The 17,879-nt window shown below is 35.5% G+C and overlaps 1 protein-coding gene across 5 annotated transcripts; it reads right to left on the bottom strand.

Moving 5' to 3' along the window:
- Positions 1 to 5,907: 5,907 nt before the first annotated feature.
- LOC113698962 (protein CHROMATIN REMODELING 35) lies at positions 5,908 to 16,441 on the bottom strand. 5 transcript variants are annotated; one of them, XM_027218962.2, is made up of 9 exons: positions 16,283 to 16,441; positions 15,777 to 15,878; positions 12,491 to 13,572; positions 11,220 to 11,288; positions 9,904 to 10,215; positions 9,176 to 9,334; positions 7,601 to 8,101; positions 6,330 to 7,465; positions 5,908 to 6,247 (listed from the first exon to the last, which is right to left on the bottom strand). In XM_027218962.2, the coding sequence occupies exons 2-9, from the start codon at positions 15,859 to 15,861 to the stop codon at positions 6,244 to 6,246; spliced, it is 3,348 nt and encodes a 1,115-aa protein (XP_027074763.2). In that variant the 5' UTR covers positions 15,862 to 15,878; positions 16,283 to 16,441; the 3' UTR covers positions 5,908 to 6,243. The 5 variants fall into 5 exon arrangements, with proteins under 5 accessions (XP_027074763.2, XP_071908779.1, XP_071908763.1 ...); XM_072052678.1 differs by having other exon boundaries at positions 7,958 to 8,101; XM_072052662.1 differs by having other exon boundaries at positions 6,330 to 8,101.
- Positions 16,442 to 17,879: the final 1,438 nt, after the last annotated feature.

The raw sequence follows: 17,879 nt of genomic DNA, 5'->3' as shown, positions 1-17,879 counted from the left end.
AAATTGCCACCCCTAGTGTGCAAGGCTGCAAGGGGAAAAAACCGTCTAATACCAAGTAATGACAGACAATACATAATCTTGTAAGGATGCCTAAGCTACTAGCACTGAATGAGATTTGGTTATTTTCATGCCTAACATAAGTCAGTATTCAAAATTAAAGCAACAATAAAACCCAGAAGATTAAACGCAAGAGAACAAGATGATTAACCTACCCAGTCAAGAAGATAGAAGCAATCCTGCTTTGGTTTAATACTGGTGTTACTCCTTCCACTGACAATCTCCAAAAGGACAACTCCGAAGCTATAAACATCTGCTTTGTCAGTTAAGTAGCCCCTCATTGCATATTCAGGCGCCATATATCCACTGAAAAGTCATAAATATGGATTCAGAAAATGTATGTATTGATAAGTCACAATACGTACTTGATAAACTATTCAAGAATGAAAGATGGTTCATGGCTAAAATGCACCATTTACCAATAAATGGACATATGTTGGCACAGACCCAAAATTTGAAAGAGGATTGTACTACAGACTTCCACAAGGAAACAATGTACATGCACTCACAAGGTTCCAGCAATACGGGTACTTATGTGGGTGTTTTCTTCTTCATCGAGCTTGGCCAGACCAAAGTCAGATATTTTGGGGTTTAGATACTTATCAAGTAGCACGTTGGTGGCCTTGATATCTCTGTGGACAATCTTCAATCTTGATTCTTCATGGAGATAAGCCAAACCTCTTGCTATACCTACAGAAATCTTGTGCCTTGTTGGCCAATCTAATTCCAACTGGTGTTCTTCAGGACCTGTCAGTGTCCATATCAGGAGCGGAGCCAGAAAGAAATCTTAGTGGAGGCAAAAATAATACTAATTTTTTTTTATTTACTCTTTTTCTAGTTTTTCAGCAAAAAAATAAATAAATTTACCAACAAGTACAAATGATACGTATAATCCATGAAAAACGTAAAAAAATAAACTCAAAATTATTAATGTAATAATAATTTTATTTCAAAAGCAAACTAAACTATTTACAATTGCTCACGACGAGTTTTCATATTTTGATAACGGTTTACAACTTTCTCATTTTGAACTTCACGAAATATATTTTTCTCAATATAAGTAACTAAACAATCATTCATCCAACTGTCTCCCATTCTATTTCGTAACCAATTCTTCACTATATTCATAGCTGAAAAAACCCTTTCTACTGTAGCTGTAGCAACAGGCAAAATCAAAGCTAACTTTAAGAGCATATAAACCAATGGATACACAATATCTCTCTTAGTCTCTACCAACCTTTGAGCTAGATCAGAGATTTTCCTTAAATCGAGAAATTCCTTAGCTGATTTCAAGTCATTAATATAAGTATCCAATTCAATGTCAAGTGCAAGAATATCCAACTTAGAAAATTCACAAGGATAATGTTCTGCAAAACGAATCAACTTTTTCTTGTCAAATGCTGCAAAGGAATCACTTGGGTTCAAGCATGCCATACAAAGAAGCAACTCCATATTGACTTCATTGAACCGATTGTTGAGTTCTTGGAGTTGTAAATCTATCACAGCACAAAATAGCTCAACTCGATAGTGGTGAAGGTTTGTAATTTGCTGAACTTTTCTTCGAGATCTCCCACTATTAATGAATATTTCATCCATTTTCGGAATGATGATCTCATGTTTTTCACAAAACGAACAAACTTCATCAAGCAAAAAACCCCATCCATCTTCCCTAGTAGCTTGTAATTGTTGCTTGGAAACTTTGGATGATAATCCCCAATTTTTTTTTCTTTGGGCTGGATCAGCAGCTAATTCATCGAAGTTAATCCCCAAGCAATTTCTTTTATTGTCATTTTTTGCACTTTCATTATCCTTGGCTTCTTCTTTATTAGATGACTCTTTTTCCATTGATTTCCTCTTGAAATATCTCTCCATAGCTAAAGAAATTAAAATCAATATATAAGATACTGATCCAATTAAAATATTAAATGTACAATAAAATCTATCCAAAAACTATTTCACAATTTAAAGTTATTTATTCATTACTAATTTAATATATCAAATCAATAATCACAACATATGAACCTAATCAAGTCAATTAGATAAAAACTCAAAAGAATCCATACAAGAATAATTTAAAAGTTAAAATATATGTCAAATGGCCCTTTATTCATCATTACATTAACTCCAATATAAGAAACTAATCAAGGAAAATAAAAATAAATTATATATCCATAATCCATAAAAGCACAATTTCACAAGTTAAAATATTTATCAAATAACCCATTTATTAGTTGTTACATTAACTAATCAGTTTTCAAATTTATTTAAAACAGTAATAGTCTCATGCTCTAGAAATATATTTGCCAACAAATTTAAAATAATAATAATAAGAAGTAATTGTTTAGAAGTTAGAACTTGATTTTGATGGTCAGATGGTCTTCTAAAATTGGTGGAAAGAATTGCAAATCAGTGGCAGAGTTGTAGATGGTCTCTCGATTGTGGCTTTGTTGGGGTCTTGAGGGGAAAATAGGAAACCAGAAATTAGAGGACTAAATTGGGAAGGAAAATTGGGAATAAGAAACCAGAGGACTAAATGACGGAGAAAGGAAAACGGACTAAATGACGAAGGAAGAAAATTGGGAATAAGAAACTAGAGGACGAAATGACGGAAGAAGGAAAATAGGAACCAAGAAAGAAACGTCGGGTGTGGAATAAGAAACTACCATTTCTCTTGTTAGAATAACAATTAGTACTAAATTAGTAGCTTGTCAGTGCAATTGGGATTTGGGACAGTAAATTAAGCGTGGACTTTGTTAGCATAGACTTCAGAGGTAGATGGGGGTTTGGAGCTCGGACTCGTAGACCTCGAAAATCCTGCAATGCTGAATTATTTGCCCGTACCAAATACAGTACAGATATGACCATTCGGACTAAACTGATTTATTTCATATAATATTTAGCTCACATGATAAATATATTTTTCAATCCTTACAAAGTTAGTTCATATAGGCTCCAATTCCCCTTATAGTTAATCATGATTTAAATTCAGACCTCAGATTCAATGCTATCGATAAATTCTTTTCATACTTTTTCCTTCCATGACTTTATTGAGCACCTTCTTTTGTCTATTCTTGTCAGGTTTGCTCAGAGTTTTCTCTTGATAAACTGTAGTGGTCAATAAGCTAGACTGGTCAAACTTCTGACTTTCATACACGAACACAAAAGCAAGGAGCATGCATGTTCTGTTTCGTTAACAAGTCTCCTAGAAGAAGAGCAGCAGAAGGAGCCAAATATAGAGACGTTTTGAACAATAGAATTTACTACGTTATATACAAAATCGTCAGAAGTCATGAAAATGATAGATCATAGAAGAACAAAAACCAACTCGAAATCCCTTTTCATCTTTCCGTATTTCGTCCGAATGGGTGTGAGTTGCTTATTCAAATTGGTGAATTGCTCGAGAGATATAACTTAAAAGTCAAAACTCCAAAAGAGAATTATCAATTATGCAGAGTGCCTGGAATCTGTTTAGAAAAAGCAGCAGAAGTTCCTCTTATTTGGCTTATCCGTTTACTTGACCATAGCTCTTAATTCTTCCAAGAAAAAATTGATAGCAATTTTTTGTTTTACAAGGCAATAGGAAGGATTTGACCGTGAGAAGGGGGACGCAATAAATGCCGTACGGGCAAAACTGTGAGCTGTAGTTGTACTTGGTTTTGGGGTGACTTGTTCATATGCTGTTTCATTCCAGGTTGCTGCCATGGAAACCAACCTCATCGTTGACTGAGTGTTTCATTATAGTGACAGCTTTACGTACCCCTTTCTCGGTCAGCCCTTTTTTTGTTTTTGGTTTTTTTTTTTTTTAATGAAGGAAGAGTGCATATATATATAATTCGAAGCAGGATTTGATAAGAAGGATTTGCAATCTGTGTGACAAAGGAAAAAGAAGTATGTTATGCCATGACATGTTTGTTTGATCAGCAATTGCAAGCTGTTACCAAGTTTATGAAGTTGAATCAGTATGAGCAATGAATCAGAAATCAAATGGTTTTTCAAAATGAATTGGGATGAATCATTTTGGTCAATCGGACTTAAAATGTGTTCTCATGACGATTTTTTTACTGTGTTAAATTTCCGCGCATGAGGGGTATTACACCGAAGAATGTATCATGACAAACATGAGTAACAAAGTAACACACTCATGGCAATTCTAGCCAAGCCATTCCAAAAAAAAAAAAAAAAGAAAAGAAAATCCATAAGTTAAAGGATTCCAAAAGGCAGGTACTGTTGTTTGCAAAAATGCCGTAAAAGTCATTATGGCTTTTGACAAAAAAGACAACAGCCTGAACCGGGTTGAGTGAGGTCTCTTTAGATCTTAGTCGCAGCTTGCCTGCTTAGGTTGTTATCCCACATCGAGGGTTGGAGGGGTTTTGGGGTAGTTTATAAGTCTTCTCAGGAACCACAAGAGTTGCCGACTTTTGTAGTTTTCTGTGGACTTAGGTTTGTAAAATACCGTAAAAATCATTCTGGCTTTGGACAAAAAAGGTACTCTTGTTTGCAAGAAAAGGTGTGGGAAAGTGAATTACTTTTTCGTTCATGTATGTCTGGTTAGCAAAAGGTTGAAAATTTTTCTTGCACTTGTCTTCACCTTCTCGTATTTTATATCCTTCAAAGTTGGCAGCGATTTTGAAGGAAAATGGGTGGTCAGATGCAAAAATTTTAATAATTGTCACTAACTTCCCATTCTCCCTCAAATTTTTTTCTTCAAAACAGAAAAAATTCATTTTCATTTATCTCATTTTTCCATACAATTTTCCCTCCATTCAAGCATTTCTTTAGTTTTCCTAAAATTAAGAAGAAAATGAAAAAAAAAAAAAAAATTGCTGCCCAACAATCGTACTACTCTATCAATTGAACCCTTAAAACTAACCTCGTGGGGTAAGCTATTCCAAAATAGACTCCAAGACCAAGAGTTGATGGACAGAATAACTTTGGACAAAATGAGCTTGTTGAAAGTTTTAATCAGTACTATAGGCTTCGGTGTTACTAGACATGCCTGAGAATTACTACTGCCTCAAACATTTAGTATTAGATGAGTATGACAAAGTTCGATTCTGAATTAGTCAAGACTCAATGGCCACTGGCCAGTGGCCATCACCTTAATGGTGATGCTGGAGGTAGGGGTTCAACCCCCGCCTCCCACAAAAATTTGCCACAATATGTGGCTGGTCTTAGTTGACCATTCCCCTTACCCCTTCTCTTAGATTAGGCTAGAGTAGGTTATAGGACATCTATCGTTGCGAAAAAAAAAAAAAAACAAGACTCAATGCGGTCACCAAACCCTGGCTGATTTATTCCCAAAGAAGTACTGCTTAATTTTTTAATTGAACTACCAGATACTTTAATTAAAGAATAAAACACTCAATAAAGATATGAATATGCTTGACTTTAAGATGGGATGTATGGAAATGGGGAGCTTTTCCTTAATTTTCCTTCTAATAAACTTGTCTGTTGCATTTATGAGACTTCCACCATTACACACAATCAATCAGGCTTGTAAAACTACTATAAAAGTATTTCATATGTTTTATGGAACAAAAAGGCGGATGGTCATAAAACACTTCCAGCAATTTTTTTTTTTTTTTTGTATTTACTATTCTCAAGAGGATGATTGTTTGAGTATCACAAAAAAGTAATACCTATTTTATTTACGTACAAATACAATGCACATACACTAGTTTATTTAAAGCCTATGATATTTTTGAGTGTTGACATCAAGCCGGTCAAAATGAGTAGCAATTTTCACCTGAATGATCTGCCAGCTAGTTAGGATGATAAAATCAGATTGGAAATTGTACCTCTTTTCTCCCTAATTGTTAGCAAGTAAAAGAAATTTCCGACAGAGCAATCTATAAGTTCACGACTTGCAAGAACATTTATTTACCATCCTATTTGTACCATACCCAATGGGTGAATTTACAGTCCCTTTTAAGTGTGACAAATTCAGTAACAAAAATTCAAAATATGGACTTCATTCTCTGAAAGTCAGCCAGCAATTTACATAATCTCTGTTGAGCATCTGAGGTTTACATTTATATCCTCCCAGTCATTTTTACAAACTGTCAGCAATATCAAAATTATAAAACCTAATCATGTGCCCCACCTGCCTATAATTGTCAACAAAATGAGACAAAAGTCCATCCAAAAATAAGCTGTTATCTACAAGCCTCCAACTGTGCTGGCTGTTTACCTGAAAATAAAGAGGGGGAAACAAAACATTATTAAATCACCAATATGGCAGATCTTGGAAAGGGCTAAAAGAACTGACTAACCTTCTGTAAAGAGAGACTACATCTTGGTTTAACTGTGATGACTCTAGAAACAAATCACCACAATCATTAACATCAACATTTTCCATCTGAAAATCTTCTTGACCCTGACATCCATTCCATTCAAACCACATCTTTGAAATAGACTCCTTTCTGAAGCAAGTTAAATGGTCATCCTCTTCTGGAGAACCAGAGGCAACCAATCTGTAGGTGTACACTTTCCTCTGTTGCCCAGGTCGAAATGCACGTCCAATTGCCTGGCGAGTGACTGAGGGGTTTAGATGTATATCCAGTATAATAATGCGTGATGCTCCTACAAGTGATATTCCTTCACCACAAGCTCTAATTGATCCGAAAAAGACTCTAGCATCTGAAGAATTATTGAATTGCTCCATGCAAGAATCTCGAATTTCAGAATCTGAGTCACCAGTGATCACAAACATTTCTTTTCCAAGACTATAGTTTTTAACTTTCACAGTCAGTCTCTCCAAGAACTTTAGAGGGAGAAGATATTGACTGAAAACTAGCAACTTCTCGCCAGTGGATTCACATAGCTGGAGAAGATTTAGGTAGAATTTGGCCTTTATTCCTTCAGTCTCTTTCAGTTTCTCCAACATTAGATCAATCTTCTCCACATCAACCCTATCTTTAACTCCAGAATACATCAAAAGTTTCTTCAACTGTGGGTGCACATAGATAGCACTTCCTTCAGAGTTTATTTTGAACCTACTTTTCAGTTCCTTCAGCTCTGCAACTTCTTTCTTTTGCGCACGGCTGAGTTCAAGAAAGACAGTGAAGTCAACTAGTCCAGGTAGTTCATCCAAGAAATCTCCCTTGTAGTAGTGAAGAACTTTGCTTGTCATCTCCCGCAGATCTTGAACGATATTCACTTTCCTATTGAATTTCTCATCTTCAAGGAGCGTGCACTCCACCAGGTTATAGAAGTCATCATCAGAAAACTTTGTAATAGAACTCCTCCCGCTTGATATTTGCACCTTACTCAAGATGCGCCTTTTAATGACTTTAGGAGTCCCCATTTTCAGAAACTTTGGATGAACAAGATTCAAAACATTGAAGACTTCCCTGACATGGTTCTGATAAAGGGTGCCAGAAAGTACAACCTTGCGAGATGTCTGTACCTGTTCAAGAGACTTCAAAATATCAGTGTTTTGGTTTCTGGGAGTGTGACCTTCATCCAAGATAAGAATAGAAGGGCAAGTTAACAATATATCCCGACATGCAAGAGTTGTTTCATTCATATCCATGTCACATACAATCAAAGCAAACTGTGCATATCCCAGAAACAAAATGCTTCTTTCGTTTGCCCATCTCTTCAAAATTACTAGCTGCTGACTCCTACTTTCTGATTTGGATGAGTAGAGATCATATAGCGGTATGTCTTCCACTTGCCATCTCTGGAATTCTTTCTTCCATGTTGATATGATTCCCTTTGGCAGTACAATCAATGGTCTTGCAGAAGGATATTTAGCCATGAAACTCTGAAGGAAACTAATGATCATAAAAGTTTTCCCCGATCCTGGGGCATGTGCCATTATACAACCACCAGGATGATCTGTCACCAAGTTGCTTGCCAGAAAATTGAACCCCTCAACTTGATGCGGTTTCATTACCTTCCGATGCCGTGGATGGACAGCAACTTCTGTCAAAGAGTCTTCATGTTCAACCCATCTAACACTTTCAGGAAGGATTTTAGTTTGCTCAAGGCCATTTCGGAGGGAACGTTCATATCTATAAGTTCTTTCACTCTTTTTGGCCTAACAATAGAAAAGAGTAAGAGAAATTGAATATCCAGAACCATAGACATAGACATCCATTTACTTCACCAAAGGAAAAATCTAAATTAGCAAATGAATACAGAGCAACACAAAAAATCAATTTACATAGGGAGCATTGTACTTAAAAGTTTACTCATGTGCAAACTGTGAGCAAAATTTGCATTGGATAAAGAGATAAAAGCAAAATTTGAAAAGAGGGAAACAAAAGAAATAAAAGACCAGAAGCTCCATATCTCATCCTACATGGTCAAAGGTAATTTACTCGATGTGTGCAGGTCCTCTTGGAAGCTTCTTCAAGTCAAGAACTGCAGCATGCCAAGCTTATTTGCAAGAAACATGTACAATTTGGTTTGTACCAATAAATATGTAAACAGATGGAGACAGAACTAAGTGTGTGATCATTTTTGTGGATAACAACCTAGAAGAAGGTAATGGAATATGTTGGATATTGCTCATCTGCAAAAGCAATAAACAAGCTATGTAAACACAAAACTCAGGGCATTTTGCAGTCAAAATACATGAACATTCTAACAATTGGTATTGAGGAAATGCAGCTACAGAAGACAGTTGCACATACAAAAAGCAAGAGACATATCACCAATATTACATGTCTGCATATGCATACATAAAATAGAAAAACAAACTCATGAAATAGATATATGAACTATCAAATGTAAGTAACCATAGAATTGCATGCACATGAACAAAGAGGAAGTTTCTGTACACAAAATGTGACGGGTAAATCCTGGTCATTGCTTCAAGGTCAACCTTATCTGTGCATATTTGTGTAAGATTCATTTTGAGGCACTTAAAGGTATATGCACATAAGGTAGGAACGAGTGAAGTACTAGTATAGCATATGTGGAAGTACCTTTAAACATGAATTCCCATTATGCAATTGTGTACATGATGGAAGCTTCATGTTTTCACTGGATGAAGCTACTTCTCAGACAATAATCAAATCACAAGAACAGGTATGTAGTTACTCCCAACTAAGCAAATAAAGGACAAGAACACCAACGAAGTACAAGACAGAGCCAAGAAAAACCAAACCTTTGCATATTGATACTCAATTATGGTTTCAATCCCTCTCTCGATCAATCCACAAACGCGGCAGACAGAACCTATATCATCTTTCAAGATGAATGAATGATCACAATCTTCTGCACCCACAATGGTGTGCTTATCAGATGAAGAATCTACAGCAGTATCCTATTGACATCAAACAATAAGTTGATGGTGAGGAAACTTTGATGGGAATTCAAGCACAAAACAGACAAAGCCAGGAATAACTTTGTAATAAAGGGCTACAGTATATTAATTTGCCTTAAACATAGGAAGGCTGTACAAGTATCCCTTAATTGTGTAGCAAAACTCCAGTTCTTGGTCAAGACATCAATTAGCTCTCCAAGTGCAGAAAGACATCTCAAACTCATTTCATCATTGTGAAAAATCAAAGATTTTTCGAAACTTTAGTGCTCTCCATGTCATTCTTTCAAGGTACTATGTTAGAAAGATATGTGACTAGTGAAGATACTTTTCTTATCAAAACATGCAAATATATTTTAATAGACCTTATGTAACATTACATGCGGCTGATCTTCTGCCCTTTTCTCTCAAAAGTTGTCGGATTGAATGACCACAGGCAATGCTGAGTCAAGTAAGATGCATCAAAATGCAATGTTTGAGACTACAATCAAACCATGGCAAGAAGTTTGAGATGTATAAATCTTATCAGCAGTTTCAGTTGCTATAGTTAATTCAAAGTCAAATTAAAGCACCTTGGAACATTCTAATGCAAATGATAGCTCGTTCCATATACTCCCCAGACCACCATACTCAGAATCATGTTGGGGACTGCCTTCCTCATGTTCTGCATCACCCTCCACACCAACATACACACCTTTGTCTTTCTCAACTTCAGAAATTTTAGGTGAAACAGGAGCATTTGCCTTTGTCTGCCTCTTGTCCTCCACCATTTCAGCCTTAGCCTCTGCTCTGGGATTTAAACCATTATGCTTCTTAAGCACAGGTTTATCACCAAGATAGGAATTTCCTTTTCCCAACTTCCCTTCTTTAGCACACTTTAGATTCTGCAATGTGAAAATTAGACCATTTAGTGTTTGAGGGCAATAAAGGGGACAGGAGGGAACACGACTTTAATTACAACAAATTCAGACTCACAAATTAGATGGAAACCCAATGTAAGAACACAAGTATTCGATCAATAAAAGAACATGTAGAGAGAAATCTGAAATTATTCACAAACTCAACTATTGCTTGATCATCAATATTGAAGGATTATTGAAAATCAATTACAACTTTAGCTTTCTTGAGATCAGTTTTGCCAGCATGGCAATTCTTTTCCTGTTCTGAACCTTGGGTCTTGAGCACAATCTAGATCATAAATACAAATATGGCATCCTTTTGGTGTCTGAGGCAAGAAGTAGTGTGATTACAACAACATCAGACAAATAAATTAGCTGGAAACTCAACACAAGAAACAAGGTACTTAATCATTAAAAGAAACACAAAAGAAAACCATGACACTAGTCAGAAATTCAACTATGTCTTGATCATCAATAAAGAAGGATTGAAGAAAACCCGTTACACGTTAGTCTTTCTAGGTTCAGTTTCAACAGCATGGTGAAAATTTTCGCTTCTTAATATTTTGGTCTTCAGTGCAATCTAGATCCTAGAAATGAAAATGACACCTTTTAGTGTTTGGGAGCAAGAAATGGGACTATCACTTAACATCCACATGAAAGGACTGAAGACACAACCAATTACACCTTTATCTTTCTGGGATTCAGTTTTACCAGTGTGGCAAAAACTTTCTCCTATCAATCTTTGGAATTCTGTGCATTTTAGACCCTAAAAATAGAAATGACACCATTGAGAGTTTGAGAGCAAGAAAGGGGCACTAGCAGACCAATGAGTATTATTACAATAAAATCAGGCACATAAATTAGCTGGAACATGCAAGAATAGAATGCCTTAAATCATTGAAAGGACATTTAGAGAAACACTGAAGGTATTTATAAACTTAAACTTTCATGGGATCATCCATATGCAAGGCTTAATATCAACCACTTACACTTTCAAGATTGCTACCATGGCAAGATTTTGCACTTTCAAACTTATGGTCATCAGCAGCATCTAGATCCTACAATAAGAAAATAATACTGTCTTTTTCTAGGACAAAATTGCAGACAAATGTGCTCCTATTACGAGAAAAACAAACAAATAAATCAGCAGGGTAAAAAAATATATATATATATAAGGTACTTTATCATTGAAAGAACATGTAGAGGCAATTTAAGTTGTGCAGAAACTTAACTATCAGTTGATCACGAACGGGGAGCAATTGATGAGAACCAATTACTCCTTTATCTTTCTTAGGTTCATTTTCAAGAGTAAGACAAACTCTTGTTGTTTTTTGGTCCAATGTGCAATCTAGACCCTAGAAATGGCAATGACACTATTTTAAGTGTTTGACAACAAAAAAAGGGGACACCAGTGGCCAAGTGAATGTACTCTCAATGAGAAATCAGCTGGAAATGCAATGCAAGAAGACAAGGCACTAAATCACTGAAAGGACATGAAGAGAAAACAGTGAAGGTATTCAAACTTATAACTATCACTTGATAAATTGTCATGATTCAAGCCTAAAATTGAGTTTATAGACCTAAATCACCCGGGGAAAGTGAACTTGCAGTTCAGATAATTCAAATTCTCTCATGCAAATTTTCTAGCAGGCCTTCTAAGCCACTTGAAGAGTATTATTGCGGAATAATTACTCCGCTAAGCAAGAAATGCACAAGAGACATGAATGTTATGGATAGACTAAATGCAGCTAAAATTGAATTGTTTCAACTATCAAAAGAACCAAAGACTAATTGCATCCAAAATTGAATTGTTTCAACTTTCAAAAGTACCAAAATACAAGTCATATAAATTATTCATTTTCTTTTCATGTCTTCAATCATCGTTTTCAGTACAAAGAATATCAAATTAAGGTGAACAAAGAAAAAAATTCATTTTCACAAGTAACAAGCTGTACAATATTCTACCATCACCTATTCCAGTCTTCATGCTGGCCAATTAATTGATGGATCCAGAGTTATACAGTTTGAATGTAAAGAAAATTGTAATGCTTGTTAAGAAAGAGAAAAGATAGTGTAGTAGATATTAGCTAAGCTATTCTGCTTGTAAATGCTCCTCTGGTGCCTATGGTACGAAACTGCAAAAAGTGTACATACAAAAATCAATGCCACTCAACTTCAGAGCCATATCTTTCTGGTACATACCCCAGATAAGTAATTGAAACCCGCTTTGGTGAAATTCTGGAAAAAAGTTTCAATGTACCTCAACATTATTTTGCAGAAGATTATCAGCAGTCTTTGCCAAATCAGCAACCTCATTAGGGCAAGAATTCTCGTCATTCTCAAAGGCTTCATCATCTAAGTCAATAACAGCAAGAGGCTTAGCTTCTCTGACAATCTGTTCAAATGGTTCAGACTCAACAATTGTACCATTATCGGGAGATTCCAAATCAATGATATCAGGCACAGAAGGAGGCTTTAAGTCCCAACCTTCTTTGCATGGATACATTTCCGTACCCAAATGCTTACGCAACATTGCAGAATTTGTTGAACCTAGAACCCCAAATACTTGATTCTCTTGAGCCAAGAGCTCCTCAATTTCCTTTGTTACACTTCCATATTTGTTTGACTGAAAATCTTCTTCACTGGGCCTCTTTTTTACACCAAGATTCCAACATTGAACAACAGGCTTTGTTGCAGAGCTGCGTGAATGACAAAAATTGTTGTCATTCTCAGGGTCTTCCTCAACTGAGTCAATGACAACAAGGCACTTAGCTGATGTGTCTATCTCTTCAGCTGGTTCACACTTGATAACTGTACCATTACCTGGAGGTTCATCGTCATCCTCCAAATCAATAATATTTGGCATAGAAGGAGGGTTTGACTCCAAATCTTCTTTGGTTAAATACTTTTTCAAACGCATACATGACATTGTAGAATTTGTTGAAGACAGACACCCAAATAATTGACTCTGAGCTAATAGCTCCTCAATTTCCCTTGTTACGCTTCCATATCTGTCTGATCCAAAATCTACTTTTTTAGGAATCTTTTGTGCGCTCAGATTTTTACATGGAACCAGAGGCTTTGCTGCAAATCCATGTGAAATTAACTGATTCCTTCTAGCAATTAGATGCTCAATATCCTTCTTCACATTTCCGTATCTGTTGATATCCAAATCTTCTAGCAAATTGTCAGCAGAAAATGGATCTTCATGACCTATTACTTTGGGACAGACCTTCTGGTCCTTCCATTTGAAGTCATGACACCAACAAGCAGAAGAATTTCTGAAACTGCACTCTCCTACTTCACCAACTTTAGCCCTTTTCTGCTCCTTGGAAGTCAAACCTGTTTCAAATGTAACAAAAAATTCAAAATATTATGCTTCATGCAAAAGAATAAAATGCAAAATTCAACATGGTGAAACTTCTCCAAACATGTCACAACAATAAGTACGTTTTAGCTTTAAATTCTTGGCAAATCGAGCTAACATGGTGAAACGTTTCATCAGGAGAGCAACTTTTTAATTGTTTAGTTCATTGTGATATCCAAAGAGAAAGCTATCATAGTACAAGTTCAACGGAAACAGCAGATGCAAGAATTTAGAGTACAGACATTGTGGGTTATTGTGCTCAGCAACTTAACAAGCTTATATAAGATGTTTGAAGTTGCTCCAGAAAATCTTAACAGGGTTGGCTGCAGTTTTGACATACATATAAATATCAGAACCTTTTAAGAGTATAAAATATTACCGACATAAAGTTAAATGACAGGAACACACATTTATGGATGATATAGGCAAGGAACACACACAACAGGACTTAGAAGTTAGAATGCTTAAGTGAAAAATTACAGGGTTAAGTGAAAAATCAGAACATAGAAAAGAAAAGTATGCAAACCACTCAGCTCAATACAACTGTAATTTAACTCCTTTGATGATGACCTTATGCATGGGATGCTGCAAGCAACTAAGTGATCAACATATCTCCAATGGCTGATCCTTCCATTAATGTTTTACTACATCTTCTGTAACCAAAACCCTATTGAGGTCATTTTATCAAATTCAAATGTGCATGTGTGCTAGATTTCCAATTGTTGCATCTGGTTGAGCGATACAAGCATTCTTTAGTACTATGAACAAATACTGACGTATGCAATTAAACTTCATTTCACCCTGCCTAAATGCCATCACCAGACCATTTGCAGTCTGCACGCCCTTCCTTTCTTACTTTTGAGTACAAAAGAATATTTGTTTCATATCACACTTCACAGAGCATTATACAAAAGGAAACCCCTAACTGCACGAGAAACCCCTAACTGAAAAACAATCCAAGGTTCCGGGTTGAATTCTCCTCTCTCACTGGAACAAAAGGACTGACATCATCTGTTCCAAAATGTTCAGAAGTCTTGTTACCTATTACTTTGTATGTTGAGAATCCTTCTAAGGTTACCTCAAAAAGGCTTAACACTTGAATTGGGATTTCAGGGATTAATGGTTTGGCAAATGACAATGGGGAACCAGTTTTTCTGTTTCTCCTTCTAGTTTTACCTTCTCTTTTAACCACCTTTTTATCTTCATTTCGTCAATAACCGTCAAAATTACTTCACACTAGATATTCAACAGCGGCAATCTTATTGTTTCCATAAATATGGAATACTTTGAAGAGAGGCTATATTTTTGTGTGATAGATTGGTTATGCTTTCCAAAAGGCTTCATGAAAAATTGCCTCCACTGTCTATGATCACAATCCAATGCTCAGCATTACATTCAAATAATTAAATTTCACAAAAGCCAGAACAGTTTCTTTGCAGAAGTAAAAGTCAGTACCCATAACTGCCCAACTATAATTACAAAATAGAGAACGAACATATCAGAATTCAGAAATCCAACTGACAAACAACGGAACCTGACATTATACTGCAGTCCAATTGCTAGAATCCCGGAATAGAAATGCATAGGGATGACTAATGAGGCTGCATTCTCTGCCTTGTGTTTGCATTTTGTTAACACAATTTGGACTCAACTCTAATTCACATTTAGACTAATCCAATTTTGAGAGCCCACACACACAGCATTTGCGTAAAATACAATCTACACTATCAAGTTACACAACAGTTTACAAACCTTCCCCCACCCCCCCCCCCCCCCTCTCTTTTCTCAAAAAAAAAAAAAAAAAAAAATAAAGAAGAAGAATAAGAATCTTGATCTCCTCATCTAAACAAACCTTTTTAATAGAATTGATTTACATGTTGAAGCATCATAGACTATTTTTAAAAAATTAATTATACAAAATCCCATACACAACAAACAAACAAATGTTAGAGCAAGGGCCAGCCCAGAGGTTAAGACACACTTTTATAGGCAATAAGCAAGGGTTCGACTCTCGTTACTACCATTGCACCACCCCATTATGGGGATGATGGCATGCAATATATTAAACCAGCAAGGAAAACACAAAAGAAAAGGAAAAAATGCACCAAAAATTAACATGAGCTACATCAGGATATACCTTGGGCCTAAGCAGAGAGAGAGAGAGAGAGAGAGAGATTACCAGTAGTGATGGAGCTGAAGGATAGACGCCTTTTGGCAATTGGGGTCGTGCTACTGCTTTGTGACCCTTCAGACTTTGAGGCCATTTTGATCAATCAAGACACTGATTTTGGAAGCCAAAAGAGGAAGATTAAGCAGATGGATCAAATTATTGTCAACAAAAATCAACATTCAACATGCAAGTCGAAACTGACAAAATACAAGACCGAAAACGCACAAACACTATCGACTTCTTCTTGATTATCCTGATCATACTGACACACCCCAAGAGATTAAGCTCAGGTACACCCTTTAACCTTATTAAAAATGGGTTCTTTTTGCTTTCTTATCTGAGCGTAAAAATCGCATGCATTCTGATTTTTGCAGACAAAACAGCTACTTAAAGGGGGAAAATGGATTCTTGATGATCACAGTAAAACCCCAAAAACTAAACGCCATTGAAGAAAAAGATACAAACTTTGAAATGAAGAGACAAAAGGGATTTCAAAATTCAAGCAAAGGAATCACCTTTTGGAAATTTTGAAGCAAAGTATGAAGAAGAACCATGAACAGGAGTGTAAAGAATTTGAAAGGAAAGTGAGAAAGACCTTCTGGAGAAAAATGACCAGCACAGAAGCGTGACTTTCTGACTCATAGACTAGACTTTCTTAATTTTTACTTTTAATTTTTTTATGAACCTTTGTTTTTATTTGGGTGTACTTCCTTCTTAAGTATTGGACTTGGACCATTCATTTTTCTTAAAAAAAAAAAAGGACTCGGACCCTTCAGATGCTATGCTTTTAATTTCTCTTTGATGACCATTAAAGCTCTGTCTTTAGTCTCTTTCTAAAGCTGTATGTCAATATGTTTGTTTGTTTATTTTTTTCCAACTTTTGCTTAGCTTTTGGAGCCTTCATTATTATTATTATTTTGAACCCCTTAAGTATGGAAAATGTCCCAAATCACTCCAATATGTTTTTCTTTTCCAACTCTCACTTAGCTTTATAGCCTTGATTATTATTATTTTGGACCCCTAAAATAATAAAATTATGAACATGTCCCAAATAGTTAACACAAATTAGAGGTCAGGTTAAGGTTTTCTGTCCTCCTCCTTTTTTCTGTTTCGAAACCTCTTCCTTACACTATAAAATAAAAAATAACAAAAGATTGCATACCTCCCCTGTTTATGGGGTTTGTCAAAAAAAAAAAAAAAAACATAGGTGTAGGATAAAAGCTTGCTTTATTTATTATTATTATTTTTTTGTTCTTAGGAACTACTAACAATTTTTAACAATTAACAAGGAATATTTGTGTGGTGAATACTGCACAAAATGATAGTAATTGGGGATGAAATGGTAAGGTGTTATGTATATAAAATGAAAAGTTAAAGGTCTAACTTAGGGGCGTTAGGGATTCCATTTTGCAAAAAAAAAAAAAAAAAAAAAGAACGTTAGGGATGCCATTGAAATTAGTCCTAGATGTCAACTCTCACCACATTCTATTAAATGTTTTTTTGTTAGTTCATTGTGTGTCTTTGGCATCTCTTCCTTTTTATATTTTGGTCATTTGATTTTCTTTATTGATTTAACTTTTATTAGAATTTGATTTCATGAGGTACACTACGAACTAAAAAGTAATTTTTTTTTATCATTTTCTATCAAAACTAATCTTTTCTTTTCATGTTTCACAACTGAATTGGAATTCCCATATACATTACCTGAAAAAGCAGTCTTCAACTTAGATCTGATTCAGTAGCTACTGATTTACAAACAACTAGTAGCTTAACCTCATTCAATTTGTGCAAATTGAGTTTCCTTTTCTTTTTGTTTCTCTTTTTTTTTTTAAAACGTATGGGTAGAGGGAAAAATAAAGATCAAATCTATGAAAGGCAGAGATTAATTTAAAGACCAGATCAATTCCAATAGCAAGAATACAAATTTAATACAGGAGAAGCTGAATAAACAGGGGACTTTTGATTGAATGGAAATGGTTTAATGACTACAGCTTTCTTGACTGATCATTTTGACTATATTGTCCAAACAACTGGATAGGTTAATTTGGAGTGTAAGCTATTTGTCTTGAGATGAGCGGGGCAAACATGTCTAGAGTTGATAATTTCTAAGTT

Source organism: Coffea arabica, chromosome 1e, assembly GCF_036785885.1.
Source record: "Coffea arabica cultivar ET-39 chromosome 1e, Coffea Arabica ET-39 HiFi, whole genome shotgun sequence".
NCBI lineage: Eukaryota > Viridiplantae > Streptophyta > Magnoliopsida > Gentianales > Rubiaceae > Coffea > Coffea arabica.
This window is presented reverse-complemented; position numbering and strand designations above follow the sequence as displayed.